The sequence below is a fragment of the Pithys albifrons genome, chromosome 1 (assembly GCF_047495875.1).
Source record: "Pithys albifrons albifrons isolate INPA30051 chromosome 1, PitAlb_v1, whole genome shotgun sequence".
In the NCBI taxonomy this organism is placed as follows: Eukaryota; Metazoa; Chordata; class Aves; order Passeriformes; family Thamnophilidae; genus Pithys; species Pithys albifrons.
In genome coordinates this window covers 10,588,116-10,606,376 of record NC_092458.1, presented here as the reverse complement: position 1 = coordinate 10,606,376, position 18,261 = coordinate 10,588,116, and the positions used below count along the sequence as shown (strand labels likewise).

At 38.8% G+C, this 18,261-nt stretch overlaps 2 protein-coding genes across 10 annotated transcripts in view; one reads left to right on the top strand and one right to left on the bottom strand.

Moving 5' to 3' along the window:
* The window catches only part of OFD1 (OFD1 centriole and centriolar satellite protein), a 33,248-nt gene extending 26,818 nt beyond the window's left edge, over positions 1–6,430 (top strand). For 3 of the 4 annotated variants that reach the window (XM_071559453.1, XM_071559588.1, XM_071559666.1), the window contains 5 exons: positions 1,607–1,726; positions 2,729–2,880; positions 3,731–3,901; positions 5,121–5,191; positions 6,235–6,430. In XM_071559453.1, coding sequence (XP_071415554.1) covers positions 1,607–1,726; positions 2,729–2,880; positions 3,731–3,901; positions 5,121–5,191; positions 6,235–6,280 — 560 coding nt within the window. In that variant the 3' untranslated portion in view covers positions 6,281–6,430. The remainder of the gene's footprint in view (positions 1–1,606; positions 1,727–2,728; positions 2,881–3,730; positions 3,902–5,120; positions 5,192–6,234) is intronic. The other variant, XM_071559527.1, reaches the window with a different exon arrangement.
* A 425-nt stretch (positions 6,431–6,855) lies between these two features.
* GPM6B (glycoprotein M6B) overlaps positions 6,856–18,261 on the bottom strand; it is a 116,188-nt gene continuing 104,782 nt past the window's right edge. For 4 of the 6 annotated variants that reach the window (XM_071560062.1, XM_071559805.1, XM_071559970.1 and 1 more), the window contains 5 exons: positions 17,317–17,473; positions 14,026–14,197; positions 12,035–12,108; positions 11,676–11,741; positions 6,856–9,399 (listed from right to left, as the gene is read on the bottom strand). In XM_071560062.1, the coding sequence (XP_071416163.1) occupies positions 9,250–9,399; positions 11,676–11,741; positions 12,035–12,108; positions 14,026–14,197; positions 17,317–17,473 (619 nt within the window). In that variant the 3' untranslated portion in view covers positions 6,856–9,249. Of the gene's footprint in view, positions 9,400–10,583; positions 10,979–11,675; positions 11,742–12,034; positions 12,109–14,025; positions 14,198–17,316; positions 17,474–18,261 lie in introns of those variants that run through there. The other 2 variants (XM_071559877.1, XM_071560147.1) reach the window with 1 other exon arrangement.

The following is an 18,261-nucleotide window of genomic DNA, read 5'->3' as shown; positions in this document are numbered from 1 at the left end:
GCTCACTGGTGCCTCATATGGAAATAATGTTGTTGATTACTTTATAATTTAAAGGGAGAGCAACAAAACAGAATAGATTTTGAGTGTGATAGCCCATTATTTTGATCTAACAAGAGAACCCATACCTAGAATTTATTCCTAGATGAAGCTGGCAGGACTCTGTTGCTTTTGTAAGAAAGTGAAGACAGTCTCCTAACTTAGCTAGACTGACAGATTGACAGAATTTTTCTGTGATGCTTTCATCTGTATTGCCTTTAAAAGCATTTTAATTTACAGAAATTCAAACCATTCTGAGAGAAAGGCTGATCGGTTTGGTTCCCTTGTTTTGTATTGTGCAAAATATTTCACTTATTATAATGTAGAAAGGAAAAATCCTTGAGTCATCGATAGTATTTAAAGAATGGAAATTTGATGTTTTCTAAACCTTTATCACAAGGGGTGTGTGGGGGTGTGTGTGTGGGGGTGTGTGTGTGGGTGTGTGTGTGTGTGTGTGTCTCAGCTTCGCTAAGGAAGATTTGGGAAGGGCTGTCCCCACGTGGGTGTGCCCTTCCAGCCTGCGCAGTGGATTTTAGGTGAGGCTCAGCGTGCGCAGAACTGGCCCCACCGTTTAAGTCCTGAGGTTCATCTGCCACGGCCGAGCGAGCTTGGACAGTGACAGTGAAATCCAATGCCTCCCTGACATCCGATCCCGTCAGATCTCAGAAGCTAAGCAGGGTCAGCCCCGGATTAGTACCTGGATGGGAGACCTCCTGGGAAATGCTGGGTGCTGTAGGTTCTAGTCCTGAGGACTTCACTGGCACTGTCCAAGCTCGCTCGGCCGTGGCAGATGAACCTCAGGACTGAAACGGTGGGGCCAGTTCTGCGCATGCTGAGCCTCACCTAAAATCCACTGCACACCCACGTGGGGACAGCCCTTCCCAAATCTTCGTTCGCGAAGCTGAGCCACACACACTAAATGCTTGGGAGAATGGTCCCATATATTTCAGGTTGGATACACAGAGATAATGACCACATTAACTTTTTTTATCTTTTCTTTCTCACATAAAATTGAGATAATAGCAGTCTGCATACTTTGCAAATAAATAAGAAGCTGTTGAGTATCATTGCAATGATCACAGAGAAAGGACAGTAATTGTATTTTTTTGAATTCAGAGCCACCTTGCACAGTGAGAAGACAGTAGAATATATGAGAAAGCATCCATCCTGTGCAGTGAAGAAAGCAAGGTTCACAATAAAGAGTGTGTGAGCAAATAATTAAAGATTGTTTTTATATGCATAGGAAGGATGAGCTAAGCTTGAATGTGTAATTTTTCTGTGACCTGTATCTTGATTGTATAAAGAAATTAAAACATTTTGGCTTTGTGTTACGTATTTCCTCAGTTTTGGCTTTATAAACAAATGTGTTCCAATAGCTAATTTCAAAACTAACAATTCTCTGTCATGCCTATGATAATCTTCAGGGAGACAGTCAGTTGAAGGGAAAATGCTCAATTAGTGCTGATATTTATGTGTTCTAATTCAGGCATTCCCACACTTTGTGTCCATTGCTGTGATCCACTTTTGCAATTACAAAATAATGAAGCCATTGTTCAAATTTCATCTCCAGATCAAGGGGACATGCCAGAGGAGTGTGAAAGTGCTGCCTTGCATCCATCTGGGGACATTGTCAGTGGAAACTGTGTCACAGCTCCTGTGCCAGCAACAACTACTTCACTGCAGGACTTAAGTGAGTTCTCAGCTCAGAGCAAAAGAAAATACTTTTTTTAAAGGTGTAAACAAAAAGCCAAATGATTAACAGTCTTAACAGTCTCTAGGTGTGTATGCTGGCATGATTGAAAAATTTTCCAAAAATGCTAATTCTGTAATAAAGAGTAAGAAGTGTTTTCTTTTGCTGTTCTGTATGAGGATGACTTTTTTTACTCTGGTTTTAGTTAAATTTCATTTTAATTTAAACATTTTTGCCCCCTGTCCCACCCCTTTGTCCAGCTTCTGAAGAGATTAGTTTTTTTTCTTTAGGATAATTATTAAATATACTTTTTGCTCTTGATAGAAATAAGACATGCAAATTTTTTGTTCTAAAGTATTTCACGTACTGCTTGCCCAGATTTTTTTTCTTTTTTCATGACTGTGTTGGTGAACTGTATTATCACAAGGCTAGATAAGGATGATTTCAGTCAGCATATGCTGCTTTTCTAATTGGTCTAGATGGAAGTGTTATGGTTATTTTTATTTTGAGAAGAGCTCTCCAACTTCTCGTGATTCCCAGCACTTTAGTTTGCTCCTCATGTTATTATCTGATGCTGTTCTATGTAGACAGCTCCTTAAATACACTGATCAGATCAGCAGTGTGTCCTGCAATAATTTTCAAAGGGGTTTTAAGTACTTTGCTTTATAAATATAAAGGATTGTATTCAACCACATTGCAGAGCAGGCAAGAATATAGTAACTTTGGCATGAGAGGAACGAGAAGCACATAGATTTGTCAACTCTCTGGCCTCTATTTTGGCTCTACTGCTTGATTCTTACAGAGTCATATATCACACTGAAAATGTTTAGAAGGAAAAAACATTATCCAATACCCAAGAATTAATGTATCTAAAACAATATATCCAGTTGTTTTTCATTTACTATTAAAGTTATACAGAAACCTGGTACTTATTTATATGCTCTTGTAGTGATTTTTGAACTACATAAATCAAATGACAGATGTTGAAATAATTTTTCACAGTAGTGCTGGATCAAAGACAGATTGAAGAACAGAACAGAGAAGCTGAGGAAAACTTAGAAGAAGAAAGCAAAGCAAGAGAAGAAAGGAAAGAGACAGAACAACAGGAAGCTTTGGAAAGCAAGCAAAAAGAAGTGGAAAACATTAACAAAGAGGTGATGATTTAATTAATTTCTGACAGTAATGCAGCTTTGTAGTTCTCTGCATTTTAGGATTGCTGTGTGTGTTACTTGGTTAAAAATAGATTTCATTCTATGAGGTGAAAGTAGTAGAGGCTAAGTTATTTTATGTACTTGTATAATTAGCCAGTCTTGCTAGAATGTCTCCTTATGCCAAGTAACATTTTCACTGGAAACAGATACTTTTCCTTCCATTCTTCATGTAAGTCAAAGCTACAGTTTTATGGCCAAAGCTTGGAAAGCCACTGGCACCAGACATTTGGAACAAGCTATACTTCACTGTCTGGACCACTGCAGGTGGGACACCACCAGAGCATGTTAATGTCCATCTGTTCGTTAGCCTGTGTTTAAGCAGTAGTGTTTATTAGCATGTGTTTAAGCAGTGTTCTGGATTTCTAGGTCCTGTGTATTTTTGCTCCCTACCATTTCATCTTCCCACCCTTAAACTGGCTCATTTGATTCGGTGGGGTGGTTGGTACTGATCAGACATGCACACACAACTCTTGGCACCAGCAAACGAGGCCCTTCAGGAAACTTGTGTGTCTGTGCCTGCTCATCACCTTCAGTTCAGGCACAGATGTCACACATGGCAGCCTCAGCCCTCACAGCATCTCGGACATCCAGAAGGGCTTGGAGTGGCGTTTCCTGAATATCACTTTTAGAATGGAAGCAATAGCTTAACATTTTGTCTTGAACGATACGTGAGAAGTTTAATGCTGTTAAGACTGGTGTGTTTGACTGAGGTTAACGTGAAATCCTGCATGTAGTACAGGTATAAAGGTATTTTTTCTAATCAGTATTTAATTTTGATTTTTGTGTCTTAAAGCATATCCAAGACTCAATGACAATAGATGAAGAAAAAGAAGATGAGGAGGGAGTAAAATCTGTGAATAACAATTCCAGTGCCAAAGATAATATGAAGGATCCTCCTCCAAATCCATTAGAAAAATACATGAGAATAATTCAGCAGAGCAGAGAGCAGGAACTGATAAATAAGGTGATTATCCTCAAAATATGGTCCCAATAATATTATTGACTGAATTTGTGTCTTGTTAGGCATGCTTAGAATGAAAAGAATATATTCACATTTTAGTTTTTTCTTCATTTAGAAACTTTATGTAGCAACCTGCAGAGCAGAGTGTTTGGATTTGTATTGGAAAAAGTGTGATGGTCCAAATGAAAAAACACCAAAAATTGTCTTCTGTAAGGGTTGCTGGTGTCCTGTGGGTAGGGAGTTTGCTAATTTGGGATTTTTAGGTACCAGGGTAGTAGGAGGGCTAAGCATGTCCTTGGGGACATCAGGCACAGCATCAGGAGATCAGGTCAGGGAGGGGATTGTCCCACACTGCTCTGCACTGGGGCAGCCTTACCTTCAATATTGTGTGAAGTTTCAGGCACCACAATATAAGAAAGATATTAAGCCATTAGAGTGTTCAAAGGAGGGCAACAAAGATGGGGAAGGGCCTTGAGGGGAAGCTGTGTGAAGAGTGACTGAGGTCGCTTGGTCTGTTCAGCCTGGAGGAGACTGAGGGGAGACCTCACTGCAGTTACACCTTTCTCGTGAGGGGAAGAGGAGGGGCAGACACTGATGGGGTGACCAGTGACAGGACCCAAGCGAATGGCCTGAAGTTGTGTCAGGGGAAGTTTAGGCTGGATAATGGAAAAAGGTTCTTCACCCAGAGGGTGGTTGGGCACTGGAAGAGGCCTCCCCAGGGCAGTGGTCACAGCACCAAGCCTGACATAGTTCAAGAAGTGTTTGGACAATCCTCTCAGGCTCATGGTGTGACTCTTGGGGATGGTCCTGTGCAAGGCCAAGAGTTGACTCGATGATCCTTGTGGGTGCCTTCCAACTCAGCTTATTCTGTGATTCTGTGATTTAAATGTTCTCAATTTTTAGTTTAAGCTGTGTTTAAATAGTTTTAATCTACCCAGGTGAGTTTCTGTTCCACTACCACAACTGACAGAATTTTTTCTGGCAAAATGGAACATTTTACTTTAAAGAAGAGGTATGGGTGGACATTACTTCAGAGAAGGAATGCAGGATACTTTTGTTCACACATGATCCCAATCAGAGTTTCCAAAGCATTACTATTCTAGATTCAATGTAGCATTTGTAGAAATAGGGCAAGTGCCTTAAAAATACATGTACTATTGATAGGGTTACTTTGTCTTAAGAACCAGTTATAGAAAGTATGTTTTTTTCTCTTGCTTGCCAGGATCCAATAAAAGAAGAAATAGGAGAAGTATCACATTCAGAGGGACTTCTATCTAGTGAAAAGGATGACAGGTAAGGCTCATGTATTAATAATTTCTATTACTTCCTATTAATAAAATATTAATTACTATTGCTACATATTAATAAATATTATTACTACTCCAAATTTAATAAATAGTTATGAATTACAGTCAAGAAACACCTGCCTCCTTAGAAAACAAAATAAATTAGTAATCAAGAGCAAATATGTTGGAAAAATGAGGATCCTTCCAGTACTTACACATGCAAGTTAAGCATTTTATGGAGTTCACATCTGGGAGCTGCATTCAATGATTGTTTCAGTTTCTGTGGCAGTTACAACTTTTTATCTGCAATTGAGCAGCATCTGATTTCCTTTGCAGTAAGCTGGCGTGGGAGGGATTCTTCTGGGGTGATGATCCCCTGCATGGAGGTTTGCCTGTGCTGCACCTGGCCCGTAGTCTGTTGCTGACATTGACTCCAGCTTTGATTTATCAGTGATAGTGTGGATTTTTAACATGCTTTTCTCAGAGATTCTGGCTGCCTGCACTGAGTTACGACAGCCCAGGCATTTTCTCTGGTTATCTCTAGGCATTGATAAATAAGGATATGTAGGTTTTAGTTGCTTGTAAGGGAAAAAAATCGAACAACCCTCTTATCAAGTTTTTCAGTTTATTTGAAGATGTAGACTTGAAAATAAGCAAAAAATGTGGAGCACTTTTAAAAAAAAACAACCCACCCTAAAGGCTCACCATAACTCTCGTAATGATTCAGTATTATCTGTGCCTTTAAAGTGCTGTTGAACAAGCAGACCCTACCCTGGTGCTCCTGAGCTGGCACCCAGTGTTGTTTTCACTGGGTAAGCACTATGGAAGCAGCAGATAGATAGTTCTGCTTTTTGATAGACAGGTGATGGCTTTCAGTTAATGACAGTCCAAATCCTCACCCTTAAGGACTAAGGTTCAGTTCACTGAAACATCAAGATAATTATAGCAGAGGCAGTCTCTTAACTTTCTTTTTAAATTATTAATATTTAACGTAAGAAACTACTTTGAACACTTATCACTTTCTTTCTCTTCCTCCTATGATTAATACAGTGTTGCAGACATTTCTCATGGAGACATGGATGAAAGCTTCTGGTGAACAATAGCTACTGATTTTTCAATTTTTATTATTATGATAAGAAAAATGTTTTTAAAGCAGCTTTCTGCCTGTAAAAAGTTGTAATACATGTTAAGCACTAACATTGCAGGCTGTGTAATTATAAATTAATAAAGCTGCTTTTGAGCTGTCTCATCACTTCAGTCATTGACTTCGAACAGTGAGTCCTGATGTGCCACTAATCCAGGAGGAAGCCCTTGGGTGGGGTTAGAGAAAGGACAAAGCAGTGAACAGAAACCGATCAGTATATTGGGGTAGATTTGTTTTGGCACTGAATTCCTGGAAAATAGGACAACCCCCACCCCCAACCCCTTCTTCTCCCAAGGGTGCACCGTGTGGGTGAAAGTAACTGTGTGCAGGTAACAAAACATTTAGACATCATCATCTGCTTTTAAAGGTGTCCTGTGGAGACACTTGGCTTGCACAATTCCAGAGTGTCAAGTGTGATGGACCCAAACTACTGTGCCCTTCTACTGTTACGGCTTCCAAAAGTGACCCATCTCATGTATCACCTTGTTGGTATTAACCAGCCCAGAACGGAGAGATTAAAATAAAAATGCTATTTAACTCATCTTTATTTAAGCTTTGTATTTTGTAGGTAGATTATAGGCAAGATCATTAAACTTTATTTACAGTATAAAATACAGTAGTTTTTATCAATGAAGTAATTTCGGGTGGCAGCATATATTACAACTTGCACTGCATTTGAGGCTGCTCATCGTGATTTAACTGCAAGAACATGAAGCCAAGTTTGACAGAATTTAGGGGCAAAAAACAAAGCTCTGTCTTGAATTCACTGGATGTTGAAACACAACGTATCAAAAACGTGACAGATACAAACTTTGCTTTTTGAAACAAAGCTAAAATGTGAGGTGTTGGCTAGTCTGTCTAATTTTGCATGCTGCTTAATCTGCTGTTGCAGCCACATTGGCCTTTACAGAATTTCTGAGACTCCTCCTGTTCGGTGTCGGGAATGGGATGGGTAGTGCTTGTTGCATTATGCTGACCTGGAACAACTACCACTACTTCATGCTAGACACAGTCGCTGCCTCCCCACGCTGCAGCGTGCACCTACAGGGCATCCCTGCCCCACGCAGGAGGGAGTGCGCACTACAGAACACAACGTGTTTCACTCCAGATAGAGACAAAAAGCTAGAGATGCACTGCCATGGAGTAGCTGTAGGTCTGTTTTCAAATAAGCGTACACAAGTGTCGTCTATTATCTACAAATATTTATTTTAACACTTGGATGTAACTACAGGAAGCCCTTGGCACTGATAGAAAATATTGATTCACTGTTAGGTTACAAAAATTTATACATAGCAAAATTTAATGCTCTTTACATAAAAATATTAGACTACTTAAACAAACTTCAAAAACTCCCAGTAATAGCTACACTGAATTAGAAAAGAATTAGGTTTTAAGACACTGCCTCCATTATTACCCTTATGCAAACACTGGGCTAGAACATCACCTGCATTGCTGTAGAAATGTCTCCTTCATGCAACAGGTAAGAACATACACTATGCTATTTTGTCATATTTGCTCTACATCAATCAACTTTGCCCCTTTTTTGAAACTGTCAAATTAGACTTCAATCTTTAACAAAAAAATTATATTTGAAGTTAATACCCCCAAAAATGCCTTTTCTCATAGTACTGATTTGAAGGAATTTGTGCTTCCTTTGATGTATATTCAGCAAACAGTCAGAGCTATCAAACCACACATCAGCTTAGCAGGGGTATGACTTGAATATTTAGTTTTTTCAAATGAATGATATATTTTTACTTCCCCCCCCCAACATTTATATATATATATATATCATATAGAACAAACACCAAATATACCATCACTAATACTCAAGATATCACTGAATGCTTCTGAAAAAAAAACATTAATTAGAAGGCAGACTTCTATGGGAAATGACTTTCAAATGGCACCAGTTTGTTTTTGTTTTTTTTCTGAACACCATGTTTTCTTAGTGTGCTAATTAATTTGTAAAAAGGAAAACACATAAGCACTGACTATAAATTTGCTAAGCACCAAGATAGAGAAAGGTGGACATCCTGTATTATTTTTTTATGGCTGTAATTTTTATTGTTTGTGTAAAACTCTGCAAACTTTCTCACCCACTCATTTGGAATAGTCAGATCAGTGTCATTTTAATAAGGTAACACTTTTCACTTACTTAAAATGTAGGATAATGGTCTCCTGCCACTATATAAATGCTAAAACATTTATAGAAAATAAATATTAAGGCAAAGCTGACATTTATTTTCAAAGAAGGGGATCATTATCCAGGGCTCTACATTCCATTAAATAGTTAATAAAAGAGATTAAAACTTGGGACATCTGCTCGACACTCAGGTAAGCACAGGGATGTGACGGGTTCATCATGGGCAAGTGTGGCACAGGAGTGGTGCACTGCTCCTGTGGCCCAGGTACAGGGCATGCCAAGACAGCCTCCTTGCAGCTTGGGAGATGCTGCAGCTGTGCCTCAGGTAAGCAGGAGCTTACGTCAGGAATCCCAGCTGGCCACGGATTTGTTTGGGAGACACTCAGTCACACCTGTGCATGTGCCTGTGCCCAAGCTCTACACAGATCTCCTGCCTGCTGGTTTGGAGCACCTGCCATGGTTTTGTGCAGGACGTCATGCTGTACCACAAGTCAAATACTGAACACTGGAAGTCTCAAAGAAGAATAATTTGGTCACTTTTTTTAAAGTGTTGCCTTTTAAAATGCCTGGAATAAACCCTCCATTCTCTGTATGAAAGGATGGAAGATTACCCACGGGAGGATTTCCCTATTAAAAGTGGTCCAGGAGCTGGAATGTGAAGCTTTTGCACTTCTTTCTAATTTTGTTTGGTAGACACACATCTGTACTGCAGAGCAGCTATTTGCTGATTTGTCAGAGCTACAGAACTCTTCTGCTGAATTACTGTGGCAAACATTTATGTGTAAGAATTGAGTTGCTCTTTTGACCGAGACTGGATATCCTGAAGCTCCTGCTCTTCTTTTGCTTTGATATCTTGGTAGGCCTGCATTTTGCTTGCATCCTTTAAGTAGGCCCAGTTAGAAGACAGTATCATGAGGAAGTGGATCTGGAAGAGAAGGGTGAGCATGATGGCGAGTGAGCATGTCAAGAGGCAAAGCAAGCTGGTAGTTAGATTAATAGACACTTTTTAAATAACAACAACAAAAAGTTATTCTACGTTAATAAGCATTCTGTTATTAAAACAAGCACAGAGGCTATTTTCAAAGGTCTCTAGAATTTGGCATGCTAACAATTCAGTTGGTTATTCACAATTTGGAGAAAGTTAGTGTAACAATATTAAAATGAGCTACAGAGTTGTATGGATCAATTAAAATGCAGAATGGGGGAAGCAGGAAAACATTTTTGTATGTGGCAATATACGTAATCTGTAAACTACGAGGTGCTCAGAAGAACTGCTTCTAAGGTCGTGGTGCTTATGCATATCCAAGCCCAGAGCCCAGTAAGTCTTTTCCCCCAACAAGCAGATGAGAATTCCACCCTCCCCATGGAAAAAACCCCGAAACTGTGAACCGCTTTATTTACGCGAACAAGGCTACAGTAACACATTGAAAAATTAAACAAAGTATGAGTCCAAAACTAAGCAAAAGCATGCACTCTCTGGGTTAAGAAGTCTTAATCCTGTATTTTTATAGCTACATTTTAAACTTCCATTGTCCAACCTCAGGTGAAGAGTTTTACATTGTATATAGCAAACAGTTTTCTTTTTTTAATTATTATGTAGATTTTTTTCTAGTTTATGCATTCATCTCTTGCCAACTTCTTTTCCCCATACTTCATGCAAAAACATCTACATCTGAAAACACTGATTTGCTTCTCCTTTTTTTCCCCCCCACAACAGTGTAAAAAGTCCCTGTGATCTATGCATGGTTTTGCTTCCCGTGCAGTCATACTTACATTTCTGAGATCTGGCTACTGAGAAATCAGTTACTAAAGTGCAGCCATACAAGAACAGAAGCAGTGTGTTTATCGTTTCTTACTAGTTCAGGGTCCAAAAGAAAGAATGTGATTGTTTTACGCAGAGCCAAGACAAGGATATATTTTCTTCCAGGAAGAGCAAGATTTGACAATTACTTAGAGTGAGAAAATAATTGACTTCATCATCCATGGAATCACTTGAAAATACAAGCCAATTAATTAATAATACCTGGTCATCAATATATATTTTGTATGCTTGGGGCTACTTGTATTTGGTGTTCATGGTGAAGAATAAATTAATAATTGTGACCCTGAACTGTTCCAGTATTTGTTTGAGATGACTGTTAAAATGCAAGTGAAGACTTGCAATGAAAACATCCCCTTTTCAGAAGGATGCTTTATAAACACCCCTACAGTAACTGAATCCTCTCAACATTAAAAAATAGCCAGATCTCGTTCACATCATAGTTCATATACAAGAAGTCATTTTATTAATCTGATAAGCTAAATGATGCTTACTGAAGCTATTTACAATTACTGTAACAAAATTCAGGAAGCTAGACTTTTAGCCTAGGGTGTCAGTGGTATTTCAAGCTACGCAATGCAGCTCTTTACTGGGCTTATACAATTTAGAATTTAGTGCAGCAATCTTCCCGACTCTTAAACTTCAAAACAGCATAGTTATATGTAGTAGCCATCATGTAGATCAGCTGGTGGAAGAGAACAAAATACAGCAGAGTAAGATACAACAAGGTGACGGCTCAAGCCCACATGGGCAACTTGATACTTTTAAAACGGACGTTGTTCTGAGCTTCTTCCAGGGTGAAGATACAAGATAAATAACCTGCCACTTATCTGGGGAGAATAACCCCATACAGACTTAGGGCTATTTTGTCAACAAATTGTGAGTGTTACAGCTTGGTTTGGCTGGCACAAGGTTAGAAGCTGGCCACTAAAGGAAGCGTTAGACATAGGAGGCAAGTCATCTTGTTAATGTCCCTTTCCCAACTGCTACCTGTAACTGGCACTGCAGGCTTGGACTAGTCAATCTGCCTGGGTCCAGACAAAAAAAAACCAAGAGGTTACCAGCAGCTGATCAAATAAACTACAAAAATGAAAAGAAATAGTGGACATAAAAGCAGAAATAGTGGGTAGAAGTAGGATTTTCAAAGAACATGCAAATAATTTTTTTGTAAGTATGTGGGAGGCAGGTTAAGATGACTTCTTAAAGCAAAAGTTGGGGACCTGCTGATTTGTAGTGACCGAACCATAGCAGCAAATCATGGTGATTACAGCTTACCCTCCTTAATGTCTAGTATCACTACTTTTAATATACACAAAATTTATTCTTAAAGCATCTTAAGCCTGCAATGAACACTTTACATAATAACAAAAAATACTACCCACCAGTGCTATGACAGTGGCACCAGCTCCAGCACAAGCCACAATGAAGAGATGATAAGACATGTAGAACTAGAGAAAAAACATGTTAAAAACATTGAAGTAATTAATTAGGATAGTATAAAATGCATTTCAAGTGTTCTCGAGAATAAAGATAAAAACATGTTTGTAGCAAGGTAGCAAAGCTTTAGAAAATAAAAATATTCTGCGATAATTATCTTTTTTTGGATGGCAGTTATTTCAGTGTTGTGTTTAAAGCAATTCTCCTTACACTACCAGTTCTCCCCAAAAACTTTCATGAAGTTATTACATGGTGCCCAAGTAACTTGCAGGCAAAAGCTGCACAGAGGTTAACATTTCTGTACCTCATTCGTGTTGCAGATGTTCTCTAAAATCGGGCCACAGGCTTTGCCAGGTACAGCATTCCAAGGGATAATACCTGAAATACCACAGCAAAAGAAACCACTAATTTTAGCAACCAACACACACTTTCTGTTCCACTCTCATCTTCTCCACCCACTTGCCAGTTGTGTTCCCATTCTGGGCATCTGTGCATTGACCAGTACAGCTCTGAGTTGGCAGGAGGAATTAAAACAACTCCCTCAAGTTATGCTTTCTCTTCACACTGAGGCTTGCTGCCAAGGCATGTTCTCAGATGTGGTTTTCCCATATGGCAGCCAAACAGTTGGTTGGGTTTTTGCACTTTGGGTCCAGTTGCACCCTGCCTACTCCCTCACTCAGCACTGAAGAGAGAATCTGCATCTCAGAGGTACTTGGCACCTTTCAGGATAGCACTTACTAGATTAAGTTCTACTTGAACAAGTAACTACTGTAGAAGAGTGTGAATTTGCAGCTAGAGGGAAGAATTGCAGGATCTTTTTCTGGTTTAGTTCCAATAGGTAAAAAGCATCAAGTGGACATTGCTACAAGAAAATTCAGTCTGACACACCTCATTTACTCCCAATTACTTTTCTTACACGATTCAAAGTCTGAAAAGTCAACAGGATCTAGCAAATTTAAAATAACCCAAACCTTTGGGCCCATAACAGATGTAAGGCTTAAGCAAAACCCTTTTGAATTAGGAGAAAACCAGTTTGTCTCCCCATACAACTTTGCATTTCAACACAGCTGGTTGGAATTACTAAGTCTATAAGCAGCAGGTCATTGAAATTATCTCAGGATGGTAGGGCTTTCAAAAGAATTTTACAGGATTTACTTTAAAGTCAGTTTCTTCTCTGCAACTGCAATATATAATTGAAGCCTTTCAGCTACTGCTTCCATCCAAAAATATGAGGACAGTTCAGTGACACAAGTTGCCTGTTAAGGAGCTGCTCTCTCCCATCACACATTGAAACCCAAATGATTTTACTGATGAGAGCAACAACACAGCCCTATATGGCACTAATATAGATTCAAAACAACCAGGAGAAGCAAGAAAGTGGAGGAACACATCTCCCTTCAGTCCTAGGCTTTGGTGCTGAAGAATATGTCATCCCAGCTTTTTGCTGTCAGCTGCTAAAACAGGATCCAAACATTTAACTGATTTGGGGACTTCCTCCTTTTAAAATTAGTTTATCTTTTCTTCCACTGGACTTACCTGGACAGGAGAGCAAAACCAAGCTTTCTTACTTTTTCAACTCTGAATCCATTTTTTCAGCTTTGGATGACTTAGTCCAAAGAAAGAAACATTCCTAGAAAATGCTAACTTAAATGAATCCAAAAGTAATGGTGACAAAAGATCTTCTGCACAAGGAAAGCTGAAAAGATTAACTTCAGGAAAAACTCACCTTAAGGAATGAACAACTTGACCCTATTTTAAGCTATTGTCCCAATTGTCCCAGCTCCCTCAGATTTCTGCATGTCATCAGAAAGCACTATTAATTCATTATTAGTTAAGGCAGAACTTTTAATTGCACATTCATTTTTTGTTGTTTTGTTGTTTTTTTTTTTTTAACTGAAAACAACTGTCAGAGCAACGTTCAGGTGTTAACTTCATCCTTAAATGTAAAACAACTTTCTGAAAGGGAAGAACATATGCATATGGGCTCAAAACCCACAATCTGTTTCTCATCACTGTTTCCAAGCAGTTTATTTTGAGGCTGATCTGTTTTCAAACCTAATACTACAGTACTGGAAACCACTATAAAATCATTTTAGATAAATGACCTGCCAGTTCAGTTAAATTGATTGCATCTGGACAGAGATCAGTGTAATGTGAATTAATTAGAAAAATAACAGCACATTCAGAGATAGAAGATGCTTTTGCATTCAATTCATCTGATAAGGCTGAGACAAAACTACTGAAGACAGACTGAGAAGAAAGGATGAAGCATTTAATCAGGATTAAAATGAGTACCGTATTGCCTGATATCCACGCAGATCTGGTCCCCTGGAACCGTCACATTTGTCTGAAGAGACTTGATGACTTCACAAGTTGACCATATGTTATAGAACATAAAGACAGGCACAGCAGAGAAGCCAAAGACCCCGAGCCAGGCCACTCCAAGCACATAGGTGAGGAAAACAAACTGGGCAGAGAAAACACAAATACTTTGCATTTATTCTCTGAAAAAACTACTTGTATTTTCCTTAAAACTGTTTGAAAATAATCTTTACACACACTTGAAGAATTCAGGTAAGAAAACATTTCATTTCCAAGCACAGAAAAATCCATATTTTCACTTCTTACAGATACTTCAGTAATGTAAGTGCTACTGAGAAAATAATGCAGACATTGCCTTTTTCATCAGCCTGCTCAAGTAAACAGATGAAAGAGCAGCCCATTGATTTTTCAAGCTTCTCTGCTAAGCAGGGATGCTGTTTTTAGGCTAGAACCAATAAAATCCAACAAAAATCAATTTAAGGGTTTTTTTTTAATTAACTATAATACACTAGCACTTCTATACAACTTGCAAATCAAAACAACACAGTGAATCAATGCTCACAGAGCTCTCCCATACTCCCTGATTTACTGACATCAATTTGGAATGTAACAGCTGAAAATACCTATTTTTGCAAACCTATCATGACTGTTAACAGATCAGAAGGATTCAACTGGTCTAATACACATTGTCAAGAAGCAAATTAATTACTTCACCTTAGAGAATCAGGGATTTGTTCACTTAAATTTCCTGGGTTGGGTTTACTCTTAAAAAAAACAACTATGTTCATTTTCTTTGGTAAGATTATAAGGTGGGACACTGATTGCTTCGGAAATCTCCAGCTTCCCCCTCCTCTTCTAAGTTTTATGGTGAAACAGTAGCTCTGGCATCAGTTCCTAGCTTCCTCCTCCTGGTGAGACTAGGATTTGGATCTTACTTGCAAAGCGGGGGAATGCTGTTACATCTTCTGTGTTCTCCCTTCACCACTGGCTGTGGCTGTTCTCTCATAACTGTAGGTGGACTGGAAAGGCTTTACTTCCAGTAAAGCACTGGTGCCCTATTATCTTACTCAAAAATTGTGTGCTGGAGGACAACAGCAAGGATGGGAAAGGCCCTCAGGGAGAGGTTGTCTCAGTCTGACCAAGAACCAAGAGACTGAACTAATACTGCAGTGCTGGAAGTTTGCATCCTCATAGGATTTTTTCCAGATGTGCTGAATAACCCTGCAAGCATTAAAAGCAAAAGCTGAGCAACTGGTTAGGTGATGTGTGGGGAGGTGGCAGTGCTTGCAAAACTATGGCCCATAAAACCCCAGCTAGACTTCAACTCATACACAACTCAACTGAAATACCCTGTTTCCTATTAGATAGGGCTATATACCAGACCTGTGTGTTTTGTGTGAGAATTGAGAATCCTCTCTTTGAATTTTGGGAAGGACAAAGTGGACAGGGTTAAAGGATTTCTACAGAAACGCTATATATAAGACATGAGTTTGCACACATGTATGTGGAAGTATGCACGAGAGGAAGTGCACAAAGCCTTTAACTCTGAAACAGCCAGGAAAAAATAAACTCACTCTCATATTTAATGTGGTAACTATGGGAAATGGCTATTCTACATTACCAGGGCCAGCACAAATAATTTAGGGAAGCTGGAAGTCTCTCTTCTGTAATAACCTTATGCAATATGGAACTGCCTTTCAGGTTCTCATACAGTAATGTAAAAAAGGAAGAAGTAGAGTAGCTCTTGATCAAAGAGGCAAAAGGAAAGATCACTGTGAGTCCAAAATCTTGTTGCCTGCATCCAGCTGCAGTCACTAGTTTATTAAATATTTTATCTTTTTGTAAACCTTGTTCTAACCCTAGCATTTTACAGAGTGACATACAGGCACTTTTCCTGTCACCACCAAACTCTAATGTGTCTTACCTGAGCTCCAAGCCATTTCTCAGCTGGTAAATTCTCTCCTTCATTGTATAGACAAATATGGGCAAACATGAAAACACATTTCTCTGTCATATTTCCACGTGCCACACTGGTGTAAGCAGATGACAATCATGTGCCTGCAACGACTCAGCTGCATAGGCAATTGTCGGCACTGATGAGATACACGTATGTTTATATTTCTACTTTATTTTGGATCTTTAGAAAACATTGTTTTATATCTAATTTTTCTCTTTGGTGAAGACCATACTTGCTAGAAAAAGAGTGAGCAAATAGCTGCTTAACTGGAAAATTATCAGATGCCTTATTTTTATTAGCTGTTGAAGAATTCAGTTAAGTACCAAACAGCACAGTGGAAAATTGCTAACTCTTGTGAAAATAAACATGCATCTCTTTTGTATTTAACCAGCTGAAAGTACATATTTTTTAAGTACAGGATATGGACTGTATATTAAAATGCAACGATCACATCAAAAGCCTCTTCTCTTTTCACCCACACTTTCCCGTGGGCGATCTGTCATACTGCTTAGCTTCCTCCATAACTATGAGCTTTGAATTCAGATTTTCAGTAATAGCTTTGAAATCCTGTCTCAGAAACATAGTTATGGCTGTTCTTGCAGAGTGTGCCCTAGGGGACAATGTGGGTGAGTATGTGAAGTTTTATTTTTAGTTAAATTTTGCTTACAATTTTGTTCTAATACAGAAGTATACTGAAGGGAATATAGTTTATAACTTTAAGGCTTTAAGTGTTTCAGCTTTGTGAAAAAGACTCACTCTTCTATCTGTATGCCTTTTACCATCTGCAAATCAATACTTGACTCAAGTGCAAAGATGTTACAAAGCTTCAGCTTCATCCATTCATTACTGTTTGTCTGAAGGATCCAGACACTCAAGCACAACTGACTATGGAAGTCAGAGGCATTATAGCTTGGTATTTAAATAGCTCTGCAAACCACAGCCATTTTACATTCTGCTTTTAAGCATTACTGGAGTGTTATGCATTTAAAAAGCACAAATTTCATTTTGGCTCATACTGAGTGTTCTAAAATTAGTGGTCTCCCCCAGTTTAGTTTAGACCAGTGGGTTCATTTCTATGATCAGGGAGGTCATGGCAGCACCCCAACAGTCCATCTGCAGAATTTCAATTTGACCAAACTCCCTTGAATTTCAGAGAAGAACCAAGAGTAGAGATGGACCCTGACAACCCATAAGGAATTAAACAAAGAAGGCAGCAATGTATTGTAGTTCAAAACCACAGGAGTCAAACTGAGCCCAACAGGTTTTGGCCAGCAAAGATTGCCATTCCCATTTCTGATGCTACTCACCATTCCACTGATGCAGCGGCCACAGGCTGTTGTTTTGAACTCTCCATGCAGCTCCTTCACAGCACTTGTTGTATAAAAACCTTCTGCCAAAAGGATGATTCCATATAAGAAGAAAAATGATGCAATGCCATAAATTACATACTGCATTAGCTGTATTCTGCAAGTGAAGAAGAAAAAAGATACAGTTAGATTTCAGTTTATAAAAACAAAGTTGGTCCTCCCAAATCCCAATAAATTCAAAAGAACTCTTTTTCTAGAAATACAGTTCAAGGCTCCTTAGCACTTTAAGCAAATAGGCTGCAGGAGAGCACTGGAATGACTGTACCACTTCCCAGGTAAGCAATATTGATGTGCATTAGTCTTGCATCCACCTGAGCACCCTCTGCTTGTGCTGCAGTCCTTATACTGACAGGTATTAGTCACCAGGTTAAAGTTTCACTCTCACATCTCCACTATAGAGGAGGAATGGTTTGCTCTACAGCCTAACAGGGTATTTCCAACTGAGCCTTGAATTACAGATGTGTTGAGCTTGCCAAAATATAAATAAATTTTTAAAAAGGTAAAAGAATTATTTAGGAAATGCTTCCATTTTGGATACTCTTGAACCATCCAGAGGAAAAAGATCTCAGGACAGAGGGTATAAGCACTTCCCTCACATAGTATTTGAGAAAGTTCTTGATTCTTTAAAAATCTACCATCTTCAATGACACTCTCACGGAATGTTTCCCTCTAGCTAGAATAGGTAAATAATAAGAATAACTTATAAATACTATCAATCAGATTCAGTATCTGAAGCCAATTGTTTAGGAGGACCAGAATGCCAGATCTTCAATACAACACTTCTGGTCTCCAAAAGTCAGACTTTGTTATTAGTACAACTTGCCCAAAACTTCTTAAAAGTAATTTGATTGTTGGGATGGTTATTTTGGATGAAGCACAGAACTG